This window comes from Astatotilapia calliptera, chromosome 15 (genome assembly GCF_900246225.1).
Source record: "Astatotilapia calliptera chromosome 15, fAstCal1.2, whole genome shotgun sequence".
Lineage (NCBI taxonomy): Eukaryota > Metazoa > Chordata > Actinopteri > Cichliformes > Cichlidae > Astatotilapia > Astatotilapia calliptera.
In genome coordinates this window covers 34,611,278-34,638,601 of record NC_039316.1, presented here as the reverse complement: position 1 = coordinate 34,638,601, position 27,324 = coordinate 34,611,278, and the positions used below count along the sequence as shown (strand labels likewise).

The 27,324-nt window shown below is 39.1% G+C and overlaps 1 protein-coding gene across 3 annotated transcripts in view; it reads right to left on the bottom strand.

Annotated features, from left to right (window-relative positions):
* Positions 1 to 27,324, bottom strand: part of LOC113006913 (adhesion G-protein coupled receptor D2) — a 95,146-nt gene that overhangs the window by 62,147 nt on the left and 5,675 nt on the right. For all 3 annotated transcript variants that reach the window (XM_026143164.1, XM_026143165.1, XM_026143166.1), the window contains 15 exons: positions 25,978 to 26,085; positions 25,589 to 25,662; positions 24,595 to 24,885; positions 23,952 to 24,063; positions 23,699 to 23,845; positions 23,435 to 23,537; positions 23,156 to 23,264; positions 22,861 to 22,916; positions 22,542 to 22,668; positions 20,650 to 20,753; positions 18,808 to 18,910; positions 18,123 to 18,276; positions 17,787 to 17,920; positions 17,479 to 17,594; positions 16,167 to 16,287 (listed from right to left, as the gene is read on the bottom strand). In XM_026143164.1, the coding sequence (XP_025998949.1) occupies positions 16,167 to 16,287; positions 17,479 to 17,594; positions 17,787 to 17,920; positions 18,123 to 18,276; positions 18,808 to 18,910; positions 20,650 to 20,753; positions 22,542 to 22,668; positions 22,861 to 22,916; positions 23,156 to 23,264; positions 23,435 to 23,537; positions 23,699 to 23,845; positions 23,952 to 24,063; positions 24,595 to 24,885; positions 25,589 to 25,662; positions 25,978 to 26,085 (1,859 nt within the window). The remainder of the gene's footprint in view (positions 1 to 16,166; positions 16,288 to 17,478; positions 17,595 to 17,786; positions 17,921 to 18,122; positions 18,277 to 18,807; positions 18,911 to 20,649; positions 20,754 to 22,541; positions 22,669 to 22,860; positions 22,917 to 23,155; positions 23,265 to 23,434; positions 23,538 to 23,698; positions 23,846 to 23,951; positions 24,064 to 24,594; positions 24,886 to 25,588; positions 25,663 to 25,977; positions 26,086 to 27,324) is intronic.

Below are 27,324 nucleotides of genomic sequence, written 5' to 3'. Positions count from 1 at the left end.
ATGAGTATCTGCCTTGCAAACTGTACAGTATTTCCCATTTTCCTAGCAAATTATAAAAAATGAGAAGCTTAGTCTTATGCACACTACTGTATACAAAATTTAATATGTTAATTTATAAGACAAGTAACAGGGTTTTTTTTACTTTAAACATTTGATTCTCCTTTGTGAATATTTCTGTATCTCTATTTTTGCAATAGAGATGCATAAAGAAAAAAACTTCTAGTTCAAAGTTTCGATCCCAGTATTAGAAACAACAACAACTGAAGACCACCACCTCCACATCCCCTCAGTGAATTCCAGAGTCACTCTCTGCCAGAAACGAGAGCCTTTTGAACAAGCTGGGCCCGACGTCAAATATCCTCGCCTAAATTCAAACACACAGAGACACTTTTCACAAATAGAGCTATCCGCATCTCCACTTGGCAAAAAAAGGGGAGGAAAAATTCTGCCCTCACACCTGGTAATCATTAAAGAAATGAGAGACAGAAGAGGTTAAAACACCGTGATGGGGGGAAAAAGAAAAGAAATTCACACTTCTGCGCTGGGACTTGCTAATGTCTCTGACCCCTCCACACATAAACAGTTTAATTAACATGTATACATAACTTTCACTTTAACTGTTCATGGCATGTCAAATCAAAGTGTCTGTCAAAGCTGTGAAACAAGGAGTTGATACTTTGCAGGCCCTCTGTTTGAATCCAGCTCCACTCAACTGCTCCAGCTGGAAAGAGATACTGGCAAGAAGAAGTGAAGGCAGGCAGACAGGGCAGGTAGACGGGCAGCCTGCCACTCTGTCAGTTTGAGGTAAACACCGCCCAATAAATGCTTTGTAGCACCCAGAACTGCTCAAGATATGAATTAGAGAAGATGCTTGAAGTGGAAAAATAAAAGTCAAACCAAACAGGTTTTTAAGATTTGGGTGGCATCACATCTTTCAAGCTGAAATTGCTCGCCTTTGCAGCAAGTGAGCACCGTATTCATTATGGTGCAAACTCAGTCCACCCTACTGTAAAGATGGCTGTGAAAATAAATCATCACACTCTCAATCATCTTAAAGTTGGCCTCTGTTGTGCACAAAAGCATGACATCAACCATTTATAGAGAATTTGTACAATTGAAAAAGATTGTTAGGTGCAAAATGCAACCAAATACATCCAGTCCTGACAACTGGAATAACCTAAATTTTGATTTGGGTATGTGCCAAAGTTTTCTTCCTGTTTCTTTCTCACTGCACATTATTAGAGAAAGTGGAAAAGTTATTCTATTAAAAAAGAGCCCTTAGGACTCCCTGTTTCTTTCCCCATACACACATCCAGTCAGTCGGGCTGTCACGTTGAGGAGGGGACCCCCCAAGCCAGCCTGCCTCCACGGGGTGTGTAGCTGCAGAGGAAAACTGTCAGTGTTCGCACACAAACAGGCACACAGTGAAGCCAGCAGCAACACCAGTGCTGGTGTGCGATGGCTCAGGAGAGGAGGGAGAGTTATTAGCTTAGCCCTGAACCACCTACTTAATATAGGGGCCGGCGGTGATCGCTAACAGAGCCTGGCAGAGGTGACAGCTTTTGGCCCTGCTTGAGGAAATCCAATTGAAAAGCAGCCAAGAGGAACAACAAGCCCGAAACAGATGTTGCTCGCTACCACCAGTGCAACTTGGGTACACACAACCCAGCGGCAACAAACCGCGATGGCAAAACTGACACACAAACATACACACAACGGACACAGAGTGGAGCGCACACGCTTACACCACAGAGCCACATGAAACTGTGGAGGAACAAAATTTACAAAGGAAAACATCAGCAGCAGCAGATGTCTACAAGGACAGCAACGAGGAGCGATTTGTACGTTTATTTTTAGTTTCTATACTCTCTTTTTTCTTTCATCACTTTTCTACAGAGTGGCAACTACAGTTTAAATATATTTAAAGAGAACAAATCAAGAAAAAATGGAGCAGAGGCCAAAACAAAATCTTTCTTCCTAGACAAGAGACCCACCCAACAATCCATCCATCCATCTATGAATCCCTTGTCTTTTCTTTTAAGAACGTCTGGTAAGGCGTCCTAGTGAAAACACAGGCCTTCATATTATTAAAGCGCTTTTGCTCAAGTATTAATTGAGTTTGGCAAGTCTGGCCACACTTAATCCTAATAACGTTCATTTATTTTTTCCATCACCGCTACTGGGAAAAAGGGCAAGGAAGAGATGGGGAGAGCGAGAGATAAAGAGAAAGGGGGAGAAAATGGGCAAAAATCAATTGTGACATATCTTTATTACCACTCGATGACAAATGACGGCACATTTGCCATTGCTCTGGCATTGTGTCAGTGTGTGTCATATTGATTTTACATCAGATGGACGAACGTTATTGATGAAGTTCCAGAAAAACAGATGACCGCCCCATTTGAGTTGTTTTTTTAGCGTTTAAATAAACCAGGATGACAGCAAATTAAGACAGTAATTGTCACATGGCAGATCTCTCCTTTTGCTTTTCCGACAATTTTTCTTTAATATAAACCAAATTTCGAAGCATTTGCGGAAACCAAGCCTGCCACGAGATCAGCGGGAGTTGGCAACTACACCCTGAACCTGATCACATGGAACACATGTGGGAATGTAATGGAGGAGCGGTACAGAGAGCACGAGAACGAGAGTGAACTGTAAACAAACTAGCTTTTAAACAAGACAATTTCGAGTTGCGTGTCTTGGGCGCCAAGAAAAACACAGCCACGGAAAACTGATACAAACTTTTAACACATGGGTCATAGCGGGAGTCTTTGAACTGCCGAGGGAAAGCCGGCCGCCAGTGCAGAAAGCTGTTTAATTAAAAATACTTAGGTATTCAACAGGCCTTTTTGGGGCGCCCTCTTGTCAAATTGTATGTGAGCCTGCTGTCAATCGTTTTTTTAATTTCACAGTTTTCCGCTGACAAGGGGGGGGGGGTCAGATGGGAACAAGTTCTCCTAAAAACAGCAGCTGGATCCTGGGTAAATTTAGAGAAAAGGCCACTCACAAATATAAATCTGCACAGTCGGTTGCAGTAACAGACATAATACCATATTAGTGTATATACTCTTGAACCGTATACTTATACAGAATTAGACACAGTAATATGTTGGACCTGGTATTAAAATACCATTAGAATTACCACCAAACTGTGGTTTGGTGGTAATTCATAAACATGTAAGCTTCTTCCATTTAAACTGCCTTCAGAATATAGAAGGTACCAGATATTTTGCAGAGATTTGCAACCATAGCATAGATAAATTATATAATTTATGATATATACTGTTTTATTGTAGAATATTTGGGGGAAGGACAAATAGGTGACGTCTTTAATGTGATGTCTTTTTAATTTTTCAAGTCAGAAGGAGTTCACATTAACAGACAACATAATCATGTACTGCCAGCCACTTACTTTCGTGTGGCATTGAGGAGCTGGAAAGGCATCACACACACACACACACACACACACACACACACACACACACACACACACACACACACACACACACACACACACACACACACACACACACACACACACACACTTCCAATATACCACCACAAGCACAGGCACTCTTAGTGGCTTCCAAACAGTAATTGCACTCTTATGTAAGTACAAGCAAGCTCAGAATCAAAGTCAAGTGTCTGGAAGTTGAACACCACCTGAGCCTCAACTTACCATTTTTCCAAAAAAGTGTGCCAACCCTAATGGGCCAAAATACGTACCATTATGTTTTTGTTTGTTTGTATTATTTATTTTTCTATAAAGAGTGTACGCTTTGCCTAGAGAACTATGACACATTTGCCCTTGGTCTATTGTTCTTGTGCCGGTGCGCGTTCGACTTATTCATATGCATACATTCGCGGGCATGAAAACAGTTTTAAAGCACCTGAAAGGTACATTGGAACCTGCAAACAAACAACTCTTACGCATGCACAGTAACATTTGAGCAGAATACTTTGTGCAAATTGCACCACTGACAAGACCGTGTTGCAGTGCCCTTGACTAACAATGACAAATGGATGCAATATGCAAAGTCTGAACAAGTTGCTTTTGGGTGCAAAATAGGAAAAACGTTGCTCCGGGTACCATTATGGGATGCGTTTGCTATGCTGTTTCTCAACTAAGGTGAGCCCAGCCGAGGTTAATGGCACGTGTTAAGATTGAGAAGTGTAGGTGAGTGATGTCTGTCGAGAGAAATCAGAGAGAGCGAGACAGAAAGACGGACCTTCTTTCTCTCGTTTAGACATGTGAATTGCCGATTGGTGTCTTGCTTGTTTTATTATCTATTATTATGCCGCATCTGTGACCTTGTATTTGTAAAGGACGTAAGTGACTAAAGACACATTAGCAGCATATGAAAAAATAATGTGCTCTAAAAACCTATAAATTATTTTTAACTAATAAGTCGTTTTCTATCCCCGAGACTCTTACTGTCATGTTTTGTAAATAAAGAAACAGAGCAATAAAATAAAAGTAATACATCTAACTTATAATGTAGTGTCCTTACAAAGCAGCAGGAGCTTCACATACCTACTGCATTTCCATCAATCTGCTGTCAATCTGTCACACATCTGATAAAAGTGGAAATAATTTCATTTTTTAGGATGCAAAATATTGGTTTTATAGTGTTTTTTTTTTTTTTGCCTAAATTAATACATACATAAATCAATAGCTCATAGAAATTAATTATTAAACCACTAAGAGTTAGTAACACCCCAAAAATAAAAAATAAAAAATAGAGAGAAAAGGACAATAAGAAAGAGTGTCTAAAATAATGTGTATGTGAGTGCATGAGTGTAACCGCTGGGTTTGTAGTTCTGTTTCTGCGTACACCTACCCAACATAATCCCACTTCTGTGTCTTTCTGTATTCATCCGCCTGTCTGTGTTTGTGCACGCGCATACACATGCGGTACAACACCACCGCGGTGGCAGGGTGCATCCATCATGATAAACCGGGAGACTCGGCGACTGTCACATGCAATCACACTTCACTACGGTTCACAGGACTTCAAAGTGAAAATGAATGATAGCTCATCGACATGAAGACTTCATATATCTTCGTTTTTTTTTTTCTTGCTCTTTTCTGTCTTTTATTTTTGGGAAGAGACTTGTATCTTTTCTCCCAGCCCCCCTTCGTTGTGAGGCTAATCGTTTTTGCCCATGGCTGGACGCACAAGTTAAAAATAAACAATAAAAAAATACATTCTGCCCACTCAGTTTGTAAGAGAATCTAAATGAGTAACACAGATTTTCAGAAATAAATTCAAAGTTTGCTTGTCCCACAAATTGCATTCATGTAAAGTGTGAGTAAAGCTGTAACAGACTTAAAGCTGCAATAGGCGTTGTATGGCCACCAGGGGGCTCCAAGAGTACCTCACCAGTGCATTCTGTTTGTCGTGATGTTAATTGGGTTAACGAGTTCTTTTATTTCTTTCTTTTTCTTATTCTGTGTTATTTCCTGTTTTGTTAGGAACATGTCACCTTCCTTTTATGTCTTGGGTGTTGATTTTTTTCTTTGGTTTGTCTTTTTGACATCATCATTACACCATTGTTACTCTTCTTTGCTCTTTTGCGTTGGTCTGAGTTGAATACATTTTGCCATCAAAGTGTGACTGCTGGGATCAGCATGCCCTCCAACTTGTTTTGACTGACATTTTTCCACATGGACATTACAAGCAAGGATCTATAAGCCAACTACAAGCAGACTAGAAAATAACGCATTAAGAACAACTACACCAGTGGTGTCGGCTGCTGTCCATTTGCATTTTTGCAAGCAGGTACCCTGCGCTGCTTAATGCACGTATCTGGCAGATTACTGGTGCTTCCCAGTTGTTTATCTTGCTGTGTGCCTTCCCCTGTGCCCTCATTACTTTTGCTTCCTTATTTTTTGGTTATCTACTTGGACTCCTTCTTGATTTCCTTTGTTATCACCTCTTGTAATTTTATTTACTTCTCTGCAGTCGATCCTGTACATGATCCCAATATCCTGCACTTGGTGTTTCCCCTGTGAACATACCAATATTACTTTATCAAGCCCTGCTGACATATCGATAAACATAATCCTACCTTGCCAACATGAGCATCAAAGAAAGTGTCTGCATCCCTGACTTGTTTAATCATTTGTTATGTTTGGCTATTAACCAAGCAGCCACCATTTATCAGGTAACAGTAATCTAAGTTACTGATTACTAATAGTAAAAACAGTGTTTCAAGCGAAGCAAAGCATAAAAATACAGATAACAGCTTTTAAACTATCAGTATTTGTTAACCTCAGTGAGCACTTGAAAACATAACCCATGCATGAATTGCTGCACTCTGGGGATTCAAACCCTTGACCTTTGCAACTCCAGAGGAGGTTATTTTAGAGACCGCGCCACTGGGGGACGTGGCTTTCAACTCACGTTCTCACAAGTTCTCACAAGTTCTCACAAGCTGAAGCAATGATGCTGCGTTTGCAAAACTGGGCTCTGTTTGTTCGTTTCAATGTAACAAGCATCCAAAGGGAGAAAATTTACAAAGAAGATGCGTCATGCATGCTTCCATCCCAATGAAGCCTTGATGACAATGCAGAGAATGACAGCAATATTTCAGTTTGAAAGTTAATGTGAACAATGGCAAGTATTAAACTTGTTAGATTTGTAACTGCTAAAAAGTCAACTGAGACGCAATAATGCCAACTCTCTAACTGCTTCAGCGCAGGCAAGGGTAGCTTTTAATCTAGTAATGACTCTGAAATGACAGTATGCTTAAAAAAAAACAAAAAACTAAAGATCCTGGTATAGACCTCCTCGCCTCTCCCTCTCTCTCTCTCTCTGCACTCTGTCCCAGGCTCTGCTCTTGCTCTCTAAGCTGTTTGATTGGCACATGCTTTCACTTAATGAGGGATAATTACTAAGGAAAACAAGTGGGAGAGCACATCTGCTCAGTGTAAAAAGAAGTCCAGGCCTGGTGCAATCTGTCAGACAGGGCTTTCAGGTTGTGTGTGTGAATGCCTTACCCACCTTCAGCAGCCCCCCAGTCCTGCATAAACCCTCCCTACACGCCGTCCCGACGAGAAGCAGATTAATATGAATCAGCATGTGGCTGTAAACACTCGACGGGAAGAGTGTATATCTATGTGCGTTGACATGCATAGGAAATGACCCGGAGTATCTGTGGAGGACTGGCTATGGGCCACGGCAGGAAGGGCAAGAGGCCAGTGGGGACATCAACATCCCAATCAGTGTCCTGCTGCCAGAGCTGTTGTTCTCCAGCTCCTATCGCACTGTTTTGTTTGCTTTTACACAATGCTACACTGTACTAGTAGTAAAATACTCAGGTAGCTGCAATTCTTCCCAGACACATCCACATAGTGCTCATAAATCATCTCTGCTAAACGGTCTCTTAATGACCTGCCTTTGTGTACAGTTAGAATGGGAACTTGTCATGTTTAAATTGTGAAATTATAATTTACTGTATTACTCAGTGAAACTGAGTTGCCAGATATTAAAAATTTTGACAGAATATTCTGTAGGTTTAATTTGTAATTTGTACTTCACATTCTTGATTACAGCTACTTAACAGAAATAGTGGCAGCACACATACATTAGCCAAAATGAGGAGAGAATTCACATGCTACTTTTCAAGCAAAAAGCACAGCGCAGCTTTGGGTAACCTAGATCAAATCATTTCATTTTATCTGCCTTATAATTTAACACAAAGTCGCTCCAGATGAGCACGTTGTGTGGCAAGTGTGTGACCCATTGGTTTGTCACTCAGTGTAATCGCTAAGGTGTAATCAATATAAATTCACCTATAATTAACATATATTTTATCTATCCGTTTGACAGCTTCAAAAGTTATCAAATATTTTTTTATCTATTTTAAATACATTTTTAAAAATGAGGATTTTTTTTTTTTAATTATCACATGCAAACTGGATCTGACGTTTGACAGCCTTTTAACCTTCCGACACTTTTGTCCACCCTTCATGCCCCCGCCTCGGCAGCTCCTTCCCACCCACCCACTAAAAGAACAACAGGGTTTTGCTTTCTTGCCCTGCACTGACCCAGTTCCCACTAATTACCCACAAAGTATACATCAAAGCCGGGAAAATCTACAGATCTGCGACAACGAGGCAGAGTAAGAAAAAACAGGACTATCCCCAACCTAGTCACCCTGAGCTGTTACCGATACAGCCGCGTGAGTTTGTCTGTATTTTTGTGCATGCGTGCGAAGTGGTGTTAGCCGATACAAAAGGCACGACGGTGAACTTATAAATAGAACGGTCATTGTTTCGACATGGGTAATTTCGGGTGTCGGAATTGTTCCTGACACTGTCAGCTGTGTGGCTTAGCTGAGGGGGAAGGCGGCAGGGGTGATGGATGAGTGAGGTCATGAAGTCTAGAGTCAGCTGATGGGATAACATGCATATACACACAGAAACAGAGAAATAAATATTACTAATAGCATCAAAGCATGGAATCAAATACAAACTATAACATGCATTAAGGCCATTGAGCATAATTGCACTCTTTTTTTCTCTTTTACGCCTTCCCTCTCTCTCTCTCTCTCTCTCTCTCTCTCTCTCTCTCTCTCTCTCTCTCTCTCTCTCTCTCTCTCTCTCTCTCACACACACACACACACACACACACACACACACACACACACACACACACACACACACACACACATATAGTTATCATTGGGCAGGGGGCAAAGGGGATGGTTTGCTTTCTTATGACACAGTCTATTACTAAATTGAGCTGGCAGGTAATTCTAAGGCAAATAAATGCCAGCAGGTTTAACACAAGGAGAGGTCTTTGGGGTGGCGGCAAGAGCAATGACAGAAATTCTTTGGCCTCTTTTGACAGGAAGCCTATTATTCTCGCCGCTTTATTTTCCCAGGCTAGTTTTTAAAACTGATCTCTCCAAGAGAACTCCCCGCCCTAACAATCAGACCTTCCCCATCTGAACCACTGCAGCTGGTTCTTTGGTTCTGCTGGTCTGTGTCTTTACTCCCTAGACTTAATATTTACATTCTATGAGAATGAAGGCTGATTTTTTTGTCTACCCTTCAGTTAATTTCAAGGGTACTTAGGTGAACATTTTAGTAAAGTATTTTCTGTACACAAACCTTGATGCTAAGGTTGTGAAATAAGCCTCTCCATCTGTAAGAAATCCTCCCTTCAAACAGGTGAACAAGCGCTTGTATGAAATATTGCAGCACAGCTCTAATTTTAATGTTGTTTATTTAAACTAAAATAAACATTAAAAATATAACAAAAAAAGATGAAAAGAGGCAACAGGGGAAAAAAATAAAAGTACAAGTTGAGACAAAACACACTATAAATATACTACTTTAAAAAAAAAAAAGCTGAGCTACATCCTCATTATAAATGCCATCTCAGACGGGCATGGTGGGAATCGGTGCTGACCTTGGTATCCCGTTTGAATATTGTTTTAATGCCGCGTCTGGTAATTGAGAACGCAACGCAAACAGTGGACTCTTTTTCAAAGGGAAAGTTATTTTCCCAGGCAGTGGGAATGCAAACAATGAAAGAAGTGTATTTATTTGTTTGTTCATAATTATCCAACAGACTCATTAAAATATGGATTTATAAATAAATCTCCATGATTTTACCTATGACTACATTAATTTAAACATTTCATCACCCACTGCTGTATAATAATAATTTGTACGCAAAATATTTATGTTACAAAGTTGCATTTGCAGTATTTTAGTTTATTTCAGTAGCTAAGGAATTAAAATTCAATTCAATAATTAGAAAATAATTAGTGAAAGCATATTAACTAATACAAGAAATGATGAAATATTCACAATCACTTGCTATCTCTGTGCAACCAGTAAATTCCACTGTACTGGGAGAGATGGCTGCTGCTTTAAATTGCGTGTGATCAGCGCTACGGCAGACAATGAATAAGGATGTCAGGGGAATTGAGGGGAATATGGTTCCTGTTTTCTCAAACAGTCCAAAATGAAAAACATTTCCCTCTGTAATCTGGCCAGTGAGAGCTCTGCCATGTGTGCACATCAACACTCTCGACTGTGTCACTGCGTTAGTTTGCAGAGTGAGTTTATAGGCAGTAAAACTGTGTTACAACACAGTTTGGACCACTTCAACGTTTGCTGACTGATATTTTGCACGTGTTTCATTGAATCTTTGTTTGATTACATTGAACGGAAATTCCACGAGCATAACTTCTACAAAAATCTTAGTGTATATATACATTTAAAAGTAGCATTCCTAAAAATAAAAATAAAAACGTGGCAAGCTGCAGTTATAAATGGTACAGTAGGAAAATATAAGGAGTACAGGAGAGGAATGCTGTGGCTGTGAATGGGCCAGTTGTGCAGGTCCAGATGAATGGGCTGGAGATGCCTGACTGTGAAACTGGATCCAGGTCCTGCTGTTTTGGTTTCTTCTGCCAAATGAGAAGTTAAAATAACTTCTAACTCCTCGGTTTGTAGGGCGTTGATGGTAGCGGTGACAAGCGATCACACACATTATCCAGATACACATGCACACAGATATTCACAATGCTTAACGGGCCGTTATGTTCAGCAAAAAAAAAAAAAAAAAAAAAAAAAAGCCAGACTTTACACAAGAAATCGAAATGCAGGATCACACATGTACCACTATGTGCCAGTTCTTTGCATACACTTTCCTTCTTCTTTTAAATTTTTGTTGTGAGATTATTTTGAATTGAGGTAAGAGGTATATAATAAATAACAATATTTGCTTTGTTTGCACAAAAAACAAGCAACATGAGAAACGGAAAATTAATTTGAGCTCTGAAATATTTACAAGCCAGAGCACTGCATTTAAGAACATGAAAATCTTTTTTTAAATTCTTGATTTTTTTTTGACTTGATGTTTGCATGGCAAAGCTGAGGACCATTAGCAAAATTACACTTTTGCACAGGCAGCGCATTGCTTGATCTATCAGCAAATATCTAACTGAGCTGGTACTTGTAAACTGGGCAAATTTAAATGAAAGCATAAAAAAATACACTGTGCATTTTTCTCATCTCACATTCAGACAGGAAGTGGAATTAAAACTGAATGTGAGGTCTTTTAAATTTGTTTGAGACATTTTTACCTGAAAGGGATAAAGCGTTGGCAGGCAAAACTGGATACAGATCGGTGATTCTGTGTTAAAGCTGTCGGTTTGTATTTTGGGGCAACATTAAGTACTTTTCTGTTTAGCTGAGAGCTCGTTAAGTTACGAGTGTTTAATCTTTAAAAACATTTGCTGTGGTTTTTCACTTCCACTTGGTCAGTCAGCGTGAGCAGAGGTCAGATATTAGCATATTATAAAGTCCAGTCAATGCAGTAACATCCAGTTACACTAAATCTGTTAACATCAAATTTAATCTCAATTTTTTTACAGAAGTAATCTCTGATGTTTTGTAGTCTCTGACCTACTGAGCAAAGAGGAGAAATCACCTCTTCTCGAACAATCGCTTCAGATGCTGTAAAAGCATGGCTCACTTATACAGCAAATCTCCCATATGGCAAAAATCAATAAGTGGTGCGAGACTCTATTGATCATATCTGTATCACGGATGCATACTGACGTCCACCAGCCAAGCGCGTGTAAATGTGTGTTGATGTAAGTGGACTGAGTAGAGGAGTTCATTACAATGCAAACAATATTTTTTTTGAAACCTTTAGCTGCTTTAAAATTACACCTCAGTCTTCCTTTGGATTATCAGGAGTGTTTTATTTACTTTGTGAGCATCTAAAGTGAAGTAACTGGAGTGCAATGCAATGTTATCATAAGCAAAGGGAAGAAGTGGAGGCGGGGGGAGGGGACAGTTACACGGACCAACTTTTTGGCAAAACCAAACCAGCATACAACTGCCTCATTCTTCCTTGGTGTGTACAAATATCTCTTCTAAAGTCATCTTTATCCCACAGGGACAGAACACCTGTAGACTCGCCGCCGTGTTCATGTCATTAAAAAAAAAAAGAAAATGTTGTTGTCATCAATTCCTATGATATAAAAGAACTTAATGTGATATGAATGAAACAGCTCAGATAAATTATCTCAATGATTTCTCTATATATTTGCAATGTAACGACAAGGCACAGGGCTGCCCTCCGCAGGAAGCGAATGGCCATAACAGAAATAAAAGGATGCATTCTTGAAAAAAAATCCAAAAAACTGAAAACAAACCACAGGGACTCGTTGCGCTCTCCACGACTTACTGAGAACAATCGTTACCCTAACATTTTCTTTCCAACTCCGTAACTTCCTTCCTCTCTACTTTGTTTTCTCCCTTGCCTCTTTTCATCCCCCCGCCCGCCCAATGTCTCTCTCGGCACCTCAAAGTTATTGATAGTTTAAAGTTATGGGCTAATAATAAGATGGACACTGCATGGCCAGGAGCCTATTATACCCAGGTAATGGATAGTGAGGGGATTTTGAATGACATTGCCAAGAGATTGGATGACGGAGGATGGAGCAATTTATGGCCTCCCCAAAGAGCCCCTGTTCCCCTTTTCGCTCTCGCTGACACGCGCACACGCTATTCGCTGCTATTTATCTCTAGCTTGATAAGGAGGCAGATGAGGCATGTCTGCATTTATGGTGAAGATGTTCATAAAAACTACTGGCTCAGAGCAGGAAGTTAGAACTGAGTCGGGGGGACATCATATCTGCTCCAAACTCCACATGGTTCTCTTTAAAAACTAAAATGCCATATATTAGTTTTTCATTTCTGATGTGTTTGGTTTGACATGAAATGTGACTTGCAGCTGTTGCTGTGGGTTTTTACATCTACTGAGCATTAGAAGTGTTTACAATAGTGCCGCATTGACCGATACTCCCTAAAATAAAAATATTTCTCTATAGCTTTACAAGAAAGCACTACACACGAGCCATCGGACCAATCAAGAAAAATATCAACATTTCTGCCTTCTTGTTTTGCCAAACAGAATTATTAAACAACTCAAATAACTTCTGCACAGATGACACGCACATGTCGGATACTTTCACCCAAAACGAAGCAGCAGCGAGGGATGAGATTCAGAGCCCTCGCTGCACAGAGAAGCAGACGTACAGTGCATCTGTGTGCCCGGTCTTCAGTATGTTTGCTCGTAATGGCCCGCTGCAGCTGGTTTGCACTGAGAAATAACAGTAAGGGTAGACATACTTCAGGAAGAAGGGAGCAGGAAGAAGACGAGCGAGGAGGGCACGAGGGAGAGCAATGAAAAAGGCTTGTCAACATTATCTGTTTTATTGATTTAACAGTAAAGGCTTGCCGCTTAAGCTTTATGTTGCTTTGGCTGGCCCATTGAAAATACAACAGCTGCAAATAAAAAACGATTTCCTAAAAAACCTGAACGTTCTTATTTATTTATTTGCTTTTCTTTTTTCTTTTTTTTAAAGCTTATTCCTATCGCCCACTCACTAGCTCAGGTTGTGCATGCATCGTTGTTAGGGTTTTACACATTTCATCATTTTTACGAGCATCATTACAGAGGGACCATATTTTGCTGGACTCTCCCACACCAAAGGGATCCATGACACTATAGAAGGCAATAGCATCTACACGACCGTAGTGATACACTGTAACACAAGGTTTAATTAACATATTAAGAGGGTCATTAAACAAAATTAAAATATAAAGACAGGCTCAATTAAACACAAGGAAATCTTTAAGCCTAAACCTTCAAATCATAAAAATTTGCAAAGAAAATTAGTATCATTTTAGCCTTTGGAATTTTTTTTTATTTTTTTTATTTCTGTCATTATTTTTTTACATTCTATAAACTGCAGCTGACCAAAAAAGAATCATATGAATCTTTCAGTGTTTTCTGCAAGTTAAAATTGTTTAGTCAAACATATATGGACCTCATCTGTTGAATTTGTTTAAAACAGATGCTCACACAGAACCTAACCTAGAACAGAAGTCACTCAAAAGTGTAGGGATAACAGTTAAACGGTTTATAGTGGCACCTGCAAGCAGAGATGGCTGAGGAGGAATTATTAATGATGACTGTCCTGATTACAGGATCAGTTCATCAATTCAGTCACTGGAGAACGAATCATGGTACCAGATTTTTCACGGTTGTGCAAGAGAAAAATATCCAAACTGGGCTGAACAACGTGGGGCCAAAATCAAAAGTCTTCTGCAGACAATGAATTTCTGTACAAAGAGTCATGAGAGTTTATTCGGCAGCTGTCAAGATATTTCAGTATGGACAAAAGTTTGACCAACACCCACAAGCAGACACTGATAGAACAACTTAGAGTTACTTTTTGGCGAATAGGAAAAGTAAAAATACCATGCTGACTCCCCTTCCTCCCCAGGTTATCTGACTTTTGTCAGTAAAGAAAATTAAAGCACAAACATGAGCATGTTGGAGCACATTTACACCAACAACCCTCTTAAACCTTTTTAATTATTTCATTTGTTTTTAGCATGTTGTCTGGTAGCTCGTTTCATAGGTGAAGTAAAAATTCTCCATCTTTAATTGTCACAGTGAGAACAGCGGGGTCAAAAGAGCAGAGTGCAGCCTGGTAGGGTTCCTGAAAGAGCCACTATGTAGCTCTTTTATCACAGAGCAGCTGGGTATTACCACAGGCCTCTTATTGCTGCCCAAAAATCCCAACAGCACCAAGACACACACACACAAACACACAAAGGAACTATGCATGGTCTGTCCATTACCTTTGAAAGTATGTAGTAAGACAAAGAAAATATAATCTGTGATGTCAAAAGTGTAACTGCAAATATTTCATTTCTTTATTTAAACCTAGAGCCTGAGGCGAGCCGTCTCTGAGGCTGCTTATTTTACATTTTGATCCCAAACTTTGCCATTTTGCAATATACCCACAATACATTGCTGGAAAGAAAACCAGAGATCCAAGAGAATAACAGAGGCTGGACAGCGGCAGACACGCCGCTGCATGGAAAAGAATAGAAATCCATGTTATGCATTAGCATGCAAAGCAGTGCATTTGTATAATAAGAGCCCAGAAAGAAAACCTTCTTCATTAATTACTGTCGACACAGAAAAAAATATAATGAGATATGAGGGAGAAACAGAAACTATTTATGGTAACCAAGGAGCCGGACGTAATGATCAGACCGCAGCTGAAACCTCTATTGATTTTCCCTTTAAATATACAACTCAATTAAAGATACAGCTGATTAAAAGACAACTACAAATCGCAGCAGCAGATCTGGAGACGCTGCCGAGGCTGGCTGACCCGGGGCCGCCCGCTGCAGTGAGAGAATTACATGATTTCATATCCGAGGCTTCCCCGCAATCACTGCTGAGGAAAGTAAGGCTTCAGATAACTCTTTTTTTTGTTTGTTTCATATTGTGACCATTTTAAAATGGAGCCGTAATGGCCACAGACACACCTCATGAATTTTGTTGTATTATTTTAAACAGTGCCAATAAAAAAAAAAATATATATATATATATATATCTTTGTTCAAAGTTTGTGGCAGTCAAACTGCTAACTTTCAGCACTAAAAGCCTAAAAACCAACGTTGATAAGGCACAAAAAAACAAGAGTAATGCTGACCTCTGAATACATAAAACACAAATAATCAAACAAACAATACAAACCCACTTTCCTTGTTAAAATGAAGCACCTCCTTAACACAAGCCAGACCGGAGCTCTTTTTTTCCCCTTTCTGCCTCAGCCTTGTCACTGACAAATAAAAACCTTGACAGTCTGTGTACCCTCACCATGCGAGAAGGGCAGAATTACAATGTATAATGGAAAACCTTTCTGTTTCTCACTGATGAAAAAAAGCTGTTAAAAGTCTGAACTTTTTTTCAAGTTGTTCAAAAGTTTTCGCCACAGCCTTATTCCATTTTTTTTCTTTATGACAAGATTTTCAAAAATACGTGCGATATGAAGGTACTTCTCTCATTGGAGATATTACAACTGAGAGAATTATGCATGCTTGGATTTGTATATTTCAAAAGACGTCTCATTGTAATTATAGTGTAAATAACAAGCGTATTATTTCTATACGCTATAATCAATACAGATCGCCAGGCGAGCTTTTGCATGCGTAAACGTATTGCAGTCACGACTGATATTATTTTCCCGAATATTGTTTAGGTTTCGAGACTTTCACACACTGAACACAACATCTGTGAGCTGAGTGTGTGTGTGTGTACCTGTAGGGAGTTTAGGAGGATGAAGACGTAGGCCATTACAATGGATAGAGGAACCAAAACACCGCACAGCCACGTCAGTCCAAGGATGGGCAGCAACACCAACACTGCTTTCACTGCAGCCCTGTACCCACAAACACAACAACCAATCACACCACTCTAAAGTAGCTGATTGAGCTGAGCAAACCACGTAAAATGTATTTAATTATTTCCTTCAGGTTCTCCTTCTGATCATCTATTCAATTTCCAACTTTCCCAACTTTTTATTTTTTTTTGTCAAAACTGAGAAGCTCCGGTGAGCCAGTTGTTCCATATACAAGCCTATACAGCTGGAAGGCTCACGGGGTGAAAACTTCCCACCTTAAATCCACCTTAATTCTGTTTAGAGTGGAATTAGCGTTCCGCTTAGGTGACCGCCAAACCGCAACAGCTGTCTGTGTGTTCTCGTGTGTGTGACATGGCATGCGACGGGCCCTAGTTTATTCAGCGGAGGAATGTGTTTGAGTTTCCGAGATGGCTGCCACCCAGGCAAATAGTTCAAGGCCTGTTTTGAAAACCTTCATAAAGCACCTACTGTGAGCCCCAGTGGACTAAGGTAGGTTCAAACACGCCCACAATCATGATTTCATCTGCTAGGATTACATAGAAGCTTGCAGGATTTTACTCCAATCCCACTGAAGTGAAAAGACAGCAGGGACGCAGCCTGGGATGGTGCTTTTGTACTGACATCACAGTGCAACAGCAACGGAGACGTCAGTGTACCAAGGCAGGTTTAGCAATGGTAGATGGTATGGAACAAGAAACGTTAACTGTACAAAACTCCGGGACTTGAGTTAGTGATTTGCACGCATGCTACATTTCAAATTAACACTAAATTAATCCAAACTAAAATAAGTTAACAAACATATCATATGTATTTATATATTTTTCTTTTAAATTGAAAGAATATAAATTTGTCAGTTAGTAACATAATCTTTCAATTCCAAACAACACCATAGTTTGAATTATTTCTATGACATAAGCAGAAGTTAAATATACTGTTGCAAGACAATATATACAATTTGGCAGGACTTAAACGATATTAAACACTGAGAGTATAACATTGCAATCAGTTAAGTCCTTTATATGGCTATCACTAATAAAATCCACTCAAAAGTATTCCTCTCTCTCGCCTGACAAACAAAAACCACTGATTTAAAATGACAAAATGCAGTACAAAATCACTTAATGACTACAGCTTGTCCGTTTCAAGGCCTCTGGCCGAGGCCAATACACATTAAAAAGAGGACAAATGGTGCCTCCTTGTGGTTGGTACCTGATCTGCTCATACGTTCGCTCCACCGGACTGGCTCCCATGGCCAACATGATGGACCTTCTCTTGGCTGTGGAGATTGTGATGACCACAACCCTGGTTAATACCAATATGTTCACCTTCAAAATAAAATCAGGAGAGTACAGAAATGAGGAAGAAGCAAAGATTCCACAGAGACCGTCATAAAAGAAAGTAAATACAAATATCTAAGGAGAGGTAGTAACATTAGGTTTTATAGTCCAAAACTATCATCCCTGTTATGCTCTATTTTAACAACATCAGTTCAGCTAATTATAATTCAATTTGCTGACCATGATGATGAAGATGACAGGCCCAGCAAAACCCCAGATAATGCCATTCTGCAGACTGAGCCAGCAGTAGTCATCAGCCGAGTACTTGCTCGGGGCTGACGCTAGTGTGATGGTGACTATCAGCACAGGCAGACCTGGTTAGATTGAGAGGTTTTAAAAAATACACACAGAGGAGGTAAAAGCACTGATGTTTTGTTGAATCGCACATATAGAGAGTCAGTTAGAGCACTGCACATTACACAGTGTGACAAATCAACTACTTCCACAAGAAAAACCTGGCAGCCCGTCTGCATGTGTAACGATAAGGAACAATTTGGTTTGGTCATGTAACTGTACCCCAGCCGATGAGATAGTAATATTTCATATGTTGCTCCTCGCTTAGGTTGACTGCAACCACCTTGCTCCAGAGCAGCAGACCCTCCACCAGCATCCAGCTAAATGCCGCCATGAAGAAGAGATGGAGCAGCGCCGCCACGAGCGTACAAGCCACCTTACAACACACAAGCACAGGCATAAACATAAGATTTGTCATTATGAGATGAAAGTTGCATTAGTGATACTAAGTAATAAAAGTCAAGAATGGCTACAAGCCTTAACTACACACACAAATGAAAAATGTTTAAACTGTATGTTTAAGACGAAATATCCCATTGACATCATTATCAATCCCACGATCACAAGATAACTGTATGCATGCTTTTGTAGCCTCTATTCAGCAAATGTTAGTTTGTGTAAATGAATGATTATGATTTATTTGCAATAGGAATTAAAAACCAACTAAAGACATGTTTTTTCATTTAGACAGTCATTTCAAATATTTCTAAGCTTCAGCTAAATACTGCACAATTCATATGTAGGTGTTATAAATGCTCTGTATTTTCTTAAATCTAGATTTAAATCACTTGCTTGTTTCACTGTAAAAATACTGCAAATAGGTGTAACTCTAACAATATTTAATGATACCCTCTATAAAGGTTATGAAATCTGCAAATCTACTTTTAAAAATCAACATAACATTTACCTTGTTGTGAATGGCTGAGCCGCTGCACAGCAGAATCACCTGGGCACAGATAAGGGCAACGAACAGGTTCTTGTGAATGGACGTCCTGTCGGATTTGGGGATACTGTGGATACAGAGGGGGATAACAAAACCTCTTCCAAAGGAAGATATATGCTATGGAGCCTGCTTACACAGCATTGCACCAATCAAATGCTATCTCAGTTATACTGCTAAGATAAGATAAGATAAGATAAGATAAGATAAGATAAGATAAGATAAGATAAGATAAGATAAATTTTATTGTCATTGTGCAGTCATACCTAGTACAATAGTACAACAAAATTGGAAGCTATCCCACGTCGACACTACACAAAACTGTTACCCTATTTCTCTGGTTTTGCAACATTGCTGTTTAACACATGTCACCAATAACATCAATCGAAATGTAAGACAGAGGAGCCACCAGTCATAAATGAGCCAAATATCTGGTCATAAGAAACAGATAGCTGTAACAGACACTATGGTATGTGTAGTGATCTTGCACTTGCGTGTTTTACATGATTATATTAAGGTAAACAAGAAGGGAAGCTGGTACATAATATCACTATGCTCCGGTGCTACACTTCTCAAAAATAGCAGCAGATTGATCAACAGTTAACTGGAATGCTACCTTCAGGCGGCTGCAGGGATTAGATAAAAGAAAAGCTTTTCATACAGAATAAAGGAGCAGAACTAAGAATTGTGCAGAATCTCACTAATTCACAGATTGACTTGGTTCTGAGATGTGACGTAAAATACTGACAACGTGCTTTGTGCCTTCTACCCCCCCACCTGTTCGCATAACTAACTGAAAATGTCAATGGCACCACAATAAGGAAACCATATATGTCACTGTTTCCTCAAACACCCAAAAAGATCAAAACAACTACTCGTATTAATTAATCAATACATTGAATATTTCCATCTCAGACTGAAATATCAAACAGAAAACAGAAAAACAAGAGACAGCTGAAACTGGCTGAGAGGTAAATTAACTAGAGAGCCTCTCATTATCTGCCCATCAGGCTCATTTCATGTCTGCATCACTGCTTGAGACCACTGTAATCCCGCCGCATGAATACAAGCGTCCTCGGCTTTGTGAGCCTCAGCTTTGTCTCTGGTTGCGAGTGAATTTAAGCGCACAAACACATGTACATCATACATCAGCGCGCGTGAAACGCGAGCCTGCGCTCTCTGTTTTTAGGGCAGTCGTAAATTGCCGAGGCAGCTCCTCTCCAGCTGATCGCGATCCCTCAATGACCGTAATGTTAATTAACAGCTAGAGAATGCCACCATAAACCTTCAGGGTGGACTCACATGTAGACAACAGTAATTACTGGATTAGCACAAGTCAATACTATCATAGCTTTAGGAACAGAGCAGCAACGATACTACTGATCAGTTATCTCAGCGTGTCTTTCTTATAACATGGCAATGCCCAAAAAGGTGTAAAAAATACACAAAAAAATGCCTAAATGATATTTGTGCTACATAAATTCCATATAATGAGTCCAAATTATAAGCTTTTAGCATTTTCAAGACCACTATTATAAAGAGAGTTTTTTGCTATTTTGACTTTGGAAATAATGATGAACCTGTTTTCAAAAGTATGTAGGTACTTGAGCAACACAATACAGTATACAACATAAAATATGTATAGCAGAACCACTGCATCTGCTTGACACCAGGTGTAAAAAGTGACTGCTGTGTTTAGCAGCACAGAAAAAGGTGAGGCTGCTTTGCGTCTCGTGGCTCAGGCAGACAGAAAACAGGCAGCTATTTTCGCATCATAGGCAAGCAGGTCAGGAAAAATCAGTTACTTACTCCAGCACAGTGAACAGCATCAAGGTCACCACCAGAGCACACAGAGATGCGCCACAGCCAATGAATGTCAGCTTGGTCAAAATAAGCTCTTCCTCTGGACTCCACTGGGACAGAAAGGAAAGGCAAGTTGTGGGAGAAAGACAAAAGAGGGGAGAATGTTGTCAGAGAGTCCTAGAGGTTGACGAGAAGCCGTCCAATATCTGAAAAATCCCTCATTTGATCTGAAAGAAAGTGATTTCTTACGTCATCGCTATACATAAATGGTTGCATTTTTATAAACTCAAAATCTTGCCGATGGTATTGCTCTTTGATGAACTTACAAACTTTTATGTTCTTCAGGTAAACAGAGAGAATAGCTGTACTACATTCTACATCCTTCAACACAACAGGCGCAGTATGAGTGACACCTGCTGGCAGACATCATGTACTGCAAATCCTATCCCCAAGATCGAATATTAAACTGGATCTTGATTTAGACAAGCAGTCACGGTAAAAAGTAATTCAAATACATTTAATTCGGTTTTATTTATATAGCATTAAATCACAACAACAGTCACCTTAAAGTGCTTTGTATTGAAAGTTAAAAACCCTACAATAATAAAGAATAAAGTACATTCTCCATCAGCTATAATACTATACCGTATTAGGACATTTATTCAAAATGTATTCCTTACCAGGTCTTAGATGAACAATAAAAGACCTACTATATCACGTCACTATTTATTTAACACAAACTAGAGCAAAATGCAGAAGCAGTATGTGAAAAACTAAGTGCAACTTAAGGCCCAGCAGCTTGTAGAAACACCTTGATCTGCAATAACTTGAAGTAACTTTAATTGTTTCTCACATTTTTCTCATTTTGGGCAAGCTACTGAGCCCAAGTTGTTCTCATTTGCATCTATCAGAGTATGAAGGTGAGATAGACAGAAAGTCCTTACCTAGAAAAAGCATAGAAAAAAAGTTCCTTTATGAATAGGTGCAAATGGGCTAATAAGGTAAGTTGTACAAAATGCTTTGAGTGCTCAGGTAGAGTAGAAAAGTGCTACATTTGTCATTTACCAACGGCTGCTAGGTGCACAAATCATCACCTCTCCACCACTGTACTTGACAGTTGGTATGAGGTGTTGGTGCCGACATGCTGTGTTTAGTTTTCTCCAAAGGCGGTTCTGTGCATTCTGGCCAAACATCTCCACTTGGGTCTCATGGCTTGCACAACTGTGATTTTGCAAATGCAAAATTGCATGAAATGTTCATCAAATGTACTTTCATGAACTTTAGCATCATAACTGAGGCCTGAAGTGTAGCTTTGGGGTTTTCTCTGAACATTATCTGAATTTGAAAGCAGACCTGAATGCTCCAGACCAGCCAACTGCTAAAACATCTGCTTTTATAGAGGTGGGCACACTTATCAATAACATTTATTCACTTCTATTTGCTTAGCAGCCACTTACCATCACAGTGTGTGAATGTGTGTGTGAATGGGTGGATGACTGGATATGTAAAGCGCTTTGGGGTCCTTAGGGACTAGTAAAGCGCTATATAAATACAGGCCATTTACCATTTAATATGTATGGAAGAAGTAACAGTGCACTTAGTTTATCATACACTGCTTTCGCATTTTGGCCTAATATTTGATAAATTAATAAAGATGTGGTGTAATGTGACACGTCTGAGACTATACTTACCTCATTTTAAACCCTGATTATTTTTATTATTCCGGATATGCGATGCCATTTTTACCATGAATATGAAATGTATCATAATATACATGTTGTAAAAAAAATGCACCACATAACTCATACCTTTACAAGATTGTTCACAGTTTACCTTAAATAACCTAAAACTTGATGTGTGTGATTTAAATGGGGGCATCACAATCGAGCTCAAGTTACCTGTGATTCGAGGTAATTCATCAGCACTGCAAAGTTTGTTGTATGGTTACACAAACAGGACGTGACACTAGAGCCATCAAGGATCACTGTGCAGCCTTCACTGGACCAGCTACTGGTATTGGTGTGCCTATACACAAGCACAAACACACTCACTGGTAAAGAATCACACTCATATTTAGGACTGAGACATCCTGCAGGGATAGTGACATGTCTTATAAAACATCAAACAATAGGCTACTTCCTACATCATTTATCGAATTAATTGAAATAATACAATTTTCAGGCATAGTCATGTGACTGTGCTGTTGGTCAAACTTACGTCAGGCTGAAATTCCAGAAGGCACAAACAGGAATAACTCTCTTTGAATACTCCACCTAGAAACAGAATAATGTTTGCATTTGTTTTAATCTTTATCCTCGTTTTAATTTATCTGTGGTTGGTCATCAAACTTTGGCTTATTCTAAATGACTATTTCTTTCTATTCCATGTGCTGCTTGCTAAGTGATGAAAATTACTGTAAAATAAAATGCTGTAACTTATTTTTAATAAACGAAAATTGCATAGCTGCTAATATCATGCTGTGTGACATCCTCTGCACAATAGGCTGCGCCACCTGTGATGATGAAAGGGTGTACTTGACAGCAACAGGTATGGTTTCGGGGTTCGAGGCATGGCGGACCGTGGCTGATATGATAGCCGATGCTAGATCTCCTGGGAGAGTTCTGGGAAAACAGGCAATGGTTATCACTGAGATACATCTTACATAATCAATTCAAACTACAACCATCAGATTAATCCCCATGCTTTAGAGTAAAAGTGGCTGAATCCAGACCACAAAGATAAGATAAGAAATTACAGTTCATTAAAAACAGAGAAACAAACAACAGGAAACCTTTTCACTTTCTCTTGGTCACTCAGTGCAGACTCCTTTGTTCCTGATACAATGTCACTGAACTGGTTGTAATGGGTATGAATAAATATCACCTCCTCATATCCTGTTTAGAGATAGTGGACAAAAACACTGTGTGGGTCAGTGGTTCATCTAGGTGAGCATCTAACAATGTAATATGTGTCTATAGCATTTGTAGTGTAAACTAACGGTTACGGTTAGCCTCTAGAACAAGTGCATTTCCGTGTGTGTGTGTGTGTTTACTACCTAGCGTGTGTATCCTCTGGAGCTCGGTCTCAGGAATGAGCAACTCATCGTGGCTACTGCTGCTGGGCTTGTGAGAGCCAAACGCAGATGGCTTGTAGACTTGATTACAGCTCTCCTGGGACAGCTTCTGCCACTTCATGTACACATCTGACAGCCAAGCAGATGCAATGACAATATTAACAGAAACCATAAGTTAGAAAGCCAAGAGCCACCAAATGTTTCGATCATTGCGCGCGTGTGTGTGTCCTTTCACCTATATTCTTGGTAGAAAGACTCAAGCTTCTTCCCTTAGTACAAAGCATCTCTGCAAAAGCTTCAGTGAACTTATCAATGGTCTTGACAAGCGTAAATGGGCCAATGTTGACCTGAACAAATCGATCAAACACAGGTTAATGGAGGTGAAGAGCTATCTTTGGAGAGTAGATTATATTTAAGTAAGTAAGCAGGGCGCCTCAAAGCAACAGAGTCCTGGGTTATGTATGCACCAGCTGGCTGGGGCCTGCATGTCCTATGTAATTGCCTGTTTGTGCAACATAAGCATGAATAGTTGTCTCTGTGTGTTGGCCCTGTGATAGATATAGATGGTGACATATCCAGGGTGTACCCAGCAAGTAATTAAATCTAAATCCGCATTATAAATAAAGGATAGAAACACAGACTGTTAAGTGATGTAAACAGGTTTCTTATGTATAGTTAAGAAACAACTTTAAATTCTTTTCTGATGGATTAAATAAGGTTCTCATAGTCCGTATGCGCTTAAATCCCAGGGTACACTAATTTGCTACAATGCTTTTAATAATTTAAGGAGGTAAAATGTTATTAAACACACAATTTTAATTAAGTAAAAAAATTGGAGGATTTCACAGAGATATCATCACAGAAACATTACACCTCACCCCATCATCCGTCAGACCCATCCACTGTGAAGCCATGCGTGGCTCCAGGATCAGACTCGCAATATTTAGATAGTTGGTGGCAATGGACACCATGACCTCTGTGGCATTATCTCCGGCAGAGTGAAATCTAGCTGGTGGAGTTACGTCCATCATCTGAGAGAGGTAGAAAACATCGTTGGCGGTCAGGAGGAGTGGGCCACTTGCCTCTATTTTATGTAGGACAGCTTGGGTCAGCTGCTGCAGCAAGGTCAATTTGTCCCAGGAGCTGTTAGCACCCACCGCTCCTGTTACCTGAATAAACAGAATAGAACAAAGTTATAACATTAACTTAACTGCTGATTCACTGGTCCTTTTATACTTCAATCACTTCTATTCACTAAGCATTCTTAGGTGATTCTCTGGGATTTTGATCCTAACAAATGTGCAAAGTTGAGATGATGACTCTCCTAAAATTGGATCAGATAGTTCCAAGAGTTTCTTAAGTGTGTCAATTTTTTACTTGGATACATCTTCCACAAAACAGCTTAACTGGAGATAAAGTATCGTAATTTCAGGAGTGGGACCACGCCTCCAGACACGCTCCTTCTGGTTCTTATCTATATATGTTCCCCCAGTTCTACAAGTTGTCATTCTCGTTTATGTGCCCCACCCTCCCTCTCCTTTTCAATTCTTTAACTTCTTCACTTCTATTTAGTACATGGGGATCTGCCAGGCCTGGGAGCCAGTCCCCTTTGAGGCCTTCCCCAAACCGCAGCTCAATTCATGTCCAAGCCATTCACCTTTACCTACTAAAACACTGTCAACCCCAAAATGAGGACGTGGGCCCAGCGAGTGAAATGAAACGTAAATAATCAAAGAATATTCTTTTTGGGGGATTTTTTAGCACGTGTTAACTTGGTGATCTGCTCACTAACATGAATACTTGGTAGTTTATCAGACTGTACCACCACTGCACTACCTAATAACCACCTCAAAGCTCAACAGGCTGACTCACAGGTTTATTGATGAGATCCTTGTTCAGCCTCCTGAAGAATGGTGCCTTTGGTAAACTGAAAACACCCAGCTTCTCTGCAGAGACGGACAAATATAATATAATATAATATAATATAATATAATATAATGTAATGTAATATAATATAATATAATATAATATAATATAATATAATATAATGTAATATAATTTAATATAATATAATATAATGTAATATAATTTAATATAATATAATATAATATAATATAATATAATATAATATACTGCAATCCATTAGCACACAAAAGCACACACAGCACCCTAAAAACCTATTTAAAAATAATTTAAAAGCAAGAAAACTGAATTGCATAATTCAATCACATTTGTTGATGCACAATAATTATTATCTGTACCTCGCCTACACTGACAGACAGCTCCTCTGGAGGAGTTGCATTTGGCTAGGCGGGAATGCTCCGTGACGGGGTCAAAAATGCCGCACTCTTCATCGGTTCTCTGGCTCTCTGCAAACATGGTGAAGGGAATAGTGAGGCTTATACATATTATTAAGCTGTTGAAAATCGCGTAGGGAAATATCAATATTGATATTATGCTGATAGACAGTAGTTTGGATAATACAAAATAGAGAAATGTTGCAAATGTGAGACATTTCATACAGGAAACTAACAATACACAGCAGTGCTTAAACTAATCAACAAGTCTACAAATACAATATAATAAGGTGTAACTGGGTGAATTCAAATTGACCCAGATAGGCATAACCTGACCTGCTCTCCCCATTAGAAATGGAGTAAGTTTGTTAACTTGGCTAAGTATAAATATTGCACTAATAGTAAATTAAACATGGTTTCAAATTACTCATTTGTAGTTAGCAAATGCTTCTGGATATTTTACTCAACATGCATACCCATAATAGACCCATATTTTGTACCCTCATACCTAACAAACCTATTTCTATAATATATCCATATATCTATATTATTGCCAATATATATTTGGTAATATATCTATTATGGCTAAAGCACTTATGGATGCAAACTGCATTTCGGTGCCTTGTACTTGTGACATGTGCAATGACAATAAAGTTGAATTCTATTCTATTCTATTTTATCACTCTAGGCATCTATTTTTCCATTGTAGCATTTTAAAATCTGTTTTGCTTTATTCATATTAAAATATTTTACTTGTATACTAAAACACTGTATGAATATATATATATATGTTTATGTATATCTTAGTTTTTATTCACTGCTAGCAGAATCTGGACACATATCGTAAGCTTTTATTTTGGTCTGCAACACATCATACTAAATCTGTTTTATTGAATGTAAATAAATGTACATAAAAGCAGAATGCAATGATCAGCAAATCTTTTGAAGCCTATATTTGATTAAAAATAGCAGAAAATACATTAATCAAATGTAGTTTTTCTGAGGAAGAATTTATGATTGTTATGAATTTGATGCCAGGATCAGAAGAAAAAAAACTAAGACAGGGGAAGCAAACGGCTAGGGAAGTTGTGTACTAAACTAAACTAATTTAAAAAGAAATTTTAATAATTAAATGGTAAAATGGTAAATGGTCTGTATTTGTATAGCGCTTTACTAAAGGACATCTTACAAATGATTAGGCTTAACATGATTTGATCCATGATCTTACAGGCACACATAGTAGAAACTAGGGACTAAAAGTTAACCATCCCCAGGAGCCTACAGGTGGATGCTGGGGTGGCTGAGGGGTCG